Genomic DNA, 2,406 nt, shown 5'->3' on the forward strand with positions numbered 1-2,406 from the left:
TTATAATCTTTATTGCGTGTAAAATTCACTTTCGCTCCAAGACTCTCAAGCAGCTTAGACATTAGATGCACATCAATTAAATCAGGTACATTATGCAAAATTACCGAGAAGCTACTCAATAGACTTGCTGCCATTATTGGTAAAACAGCATTTTTTGAGCCATTAATCTTGATTTTTCCGACCAGAGGTTTATGGTTACTACTTACTAATATTTTGTGCATTTAATTAAGCTAGATCTTACCAAATAAGTATAGTATATCGACAGTAAAAGGCAAATTACAGATAATATAGCTATCACAGATCATAATGTTCGTACATTTTAGCTATTTAGCAGCAAAATTGATTACACTTGTCCAAAGATGAGCGATGCATTAGTGCCACCAAAACCAAACGAATTAGAAAGTGCATATTGAATTTTATGCTCCTGAGCTTTAAACGGTACAAAATTTAAATCACATCCTTCTGAAGGTTTATGTAAATTTAAGGTTGGCGGAATAATTCCATTATTTAACGCAAGAATACTGAATATTGCTTCAACGCTCCCTGCAGCACCAAGTAAATGTCCTATAGAAGATTTAGTTGAAGAAACAGGTATTTTATAAACGTAGTCACCAAATAACTGTTTCATTGCTATTACTTCAATTTTATCTCCAAGTGGCGTTGAAGTTCCATGTGCATTGATATATCCTACTTGATTTGGATTAATTTGCGCACTTTTTAAGGCAAGCTGCATTGCCTTAAATGCGCCTCTTCCTTCTGGATGTGGTGCTGTAATGTGGTGCGCATCTCCTGTGAGTCCGTATCCAGTAAGTTCTGCATGTATTTTTGCCCCCCTTTTTTTTGCATGTTCGTATTCCTCCATCACCAATATACCTGCTCCTTCACCCATAACAAAACCATCGCGTTCTGCATCCCATGGCCTTGAAGCTTCTTCCGGTTTATCATTGAATTTAGTTGATAATGCCTTCATAGACGCAAAACCTGCAATTCCAACTCTACACAGTGCACTTTCTGCTCCACCTGCAATCATAATATCCGCTTCACCAAGTTTTATAGTTCTTGCTGAATTTATGATTGCATGCGCACCTGTTGCACATGCGGTTACTGCTGAATCGTTTGGACCTGTAAATTCGTATTTAATAGAAATATGGCCAGATATCAAATTTATTAGACTTGCAGGGACAAAAAATGGACTGACACGTCTGGGCCCTTTTTCCTGCATGGTAATAACATTTTCCTGAATTGACGGAAGACCACCTATACCAGAGCCAATAGTTACGCCAACACGTTCTCTATCTACTTTTGAATCTTCTAAAGATGAATCTTCCACAGCTTGAATCGCTGCTGCAATGCCGTAATGAATAAAACGATCCGTTCTTTTTAGATCTTTTTCAAAAATATAACCTACAGGATTAAAGTAATTCTCAATGTTATCGGATTGCACAGGCACCTGCCCTGCAACCTTGCAAGCAAGATCAGAAGAGTCAAATCTATCTGTATTGATTGCTTTTATGCCAGACTCGCCTTTTATCAGCCTTGACCAAGTGTTGTCAACATCTGCCGCTAGTGGAGTGATTAAACCAACACCAGTGACTACTACTCTTCTGCTCATTTAACACTAACTATTAGCATTTTTTACTATTAATGTACTCAACTATTTGCTCCATAGTTTCCATTTTTTGTGCGTCTTCATCTGGAATTTCTATTCCGAACTCTTCTTCTGCTGCCATGATGATTTCAACTGCATCTAAACTGTCTGCACCATGCTCCGAAAGCTTTGAAGAGCTATTGAATTTCTCTACATCCTTACTAATGTGCTCTAGTATAATCTTTTTCACTTTCTCTTCTATGTCTTCTCTAGTGCTCTTTGCTAGTTCGCTATTCACATTTCTTACCAAAAAAATAACCTATTCTTTGATGTTATAAAAAATTTTTATGTTTGCAATATCTTTTATAACTGGTAAACTACAGCAAGGTTTTCTACTGCCCTAGCTGGCTAGCGTTACGTGCTAAACAATTAACAATTCAAAAATGCTAGACGAAACAACAAAAAATTTGCTTATTGTAGAAGTAAATAAACTTTTACCAGAAAATAGCGAGAATAAGCTTATATCAGCTATGCGTTATATACTCCTTGCTCCTGCAAAACATATACGCTCCTTTTTAGTCGTAGCTTCATCGCGAGTGTTTAACACGGAAGCTAAAAAAGTAATATCAGTTGCTGCAGCAATTGAATTTGTTCATGCTTACTCTCTAATTCACGATGATTTACCGTGCATGGACAACAGTGATACTCGCAGAAGCCAGCTAAGCTGCCATAAAAAATTTGATGAAGCAACAGCAGTGCTTGCCGGAGATGGACTACTTACTCTGGCTTTTGAGGTATTATCTTCGTTAAATGAGAAA

At 37.1% G+C, this 2,406-nt stretch overlaps 1 protein-coding gene across 1 annotated transcript; it reads right to left on the bottom strand.

Moving 5' to 3' along the window:
- Window positions 1-343: 343 nt before the first annotated feature.
- On the bottom strand, window positions 344-1,905 carry LOC115245798 (3-oxoacyl-[acyl-carrier-protein] synthase 2-like). Its single transcript, XM_029824284.1, has one exon. The coding sequence runs from the start codon at window positions 1,610-1,612 to the stop codon at window positions 344-346; it is 1,269 nt and encodes a 422-aa protein (XP_029680144.1). The 5' UTR covers window positions 1,613-1,905.
- Between the last annotated feature and the right edge of the window lie 501 nt (window positions 1,906-2,406).

This window comes from Formica exsecta, unplaced genomic scaffold, assembly GCF_003651465.1.
Source record: "Formica exsecta isolate Colony F162 unplaced genomic scaffold, ASM365146v1 C16466006, whole genome shotgun sequence".
Classification (NCBI taxonomy): Eukaryota; Metazoa; Arthropoda; class Insecta; order Hymenoptera; family Formicidae; genus Formica; species Formica exsecta.

What these genes read in the sequence shown, in the direction of transcription:
- LOC115245798 (XM_029824284.1), bottom strand. Translation starts at nt 1,612, where the DNA reads ATGAGCAGAAGAGTAGTAGTCACTGGTGTTGGTTTAATCACTCCACTA.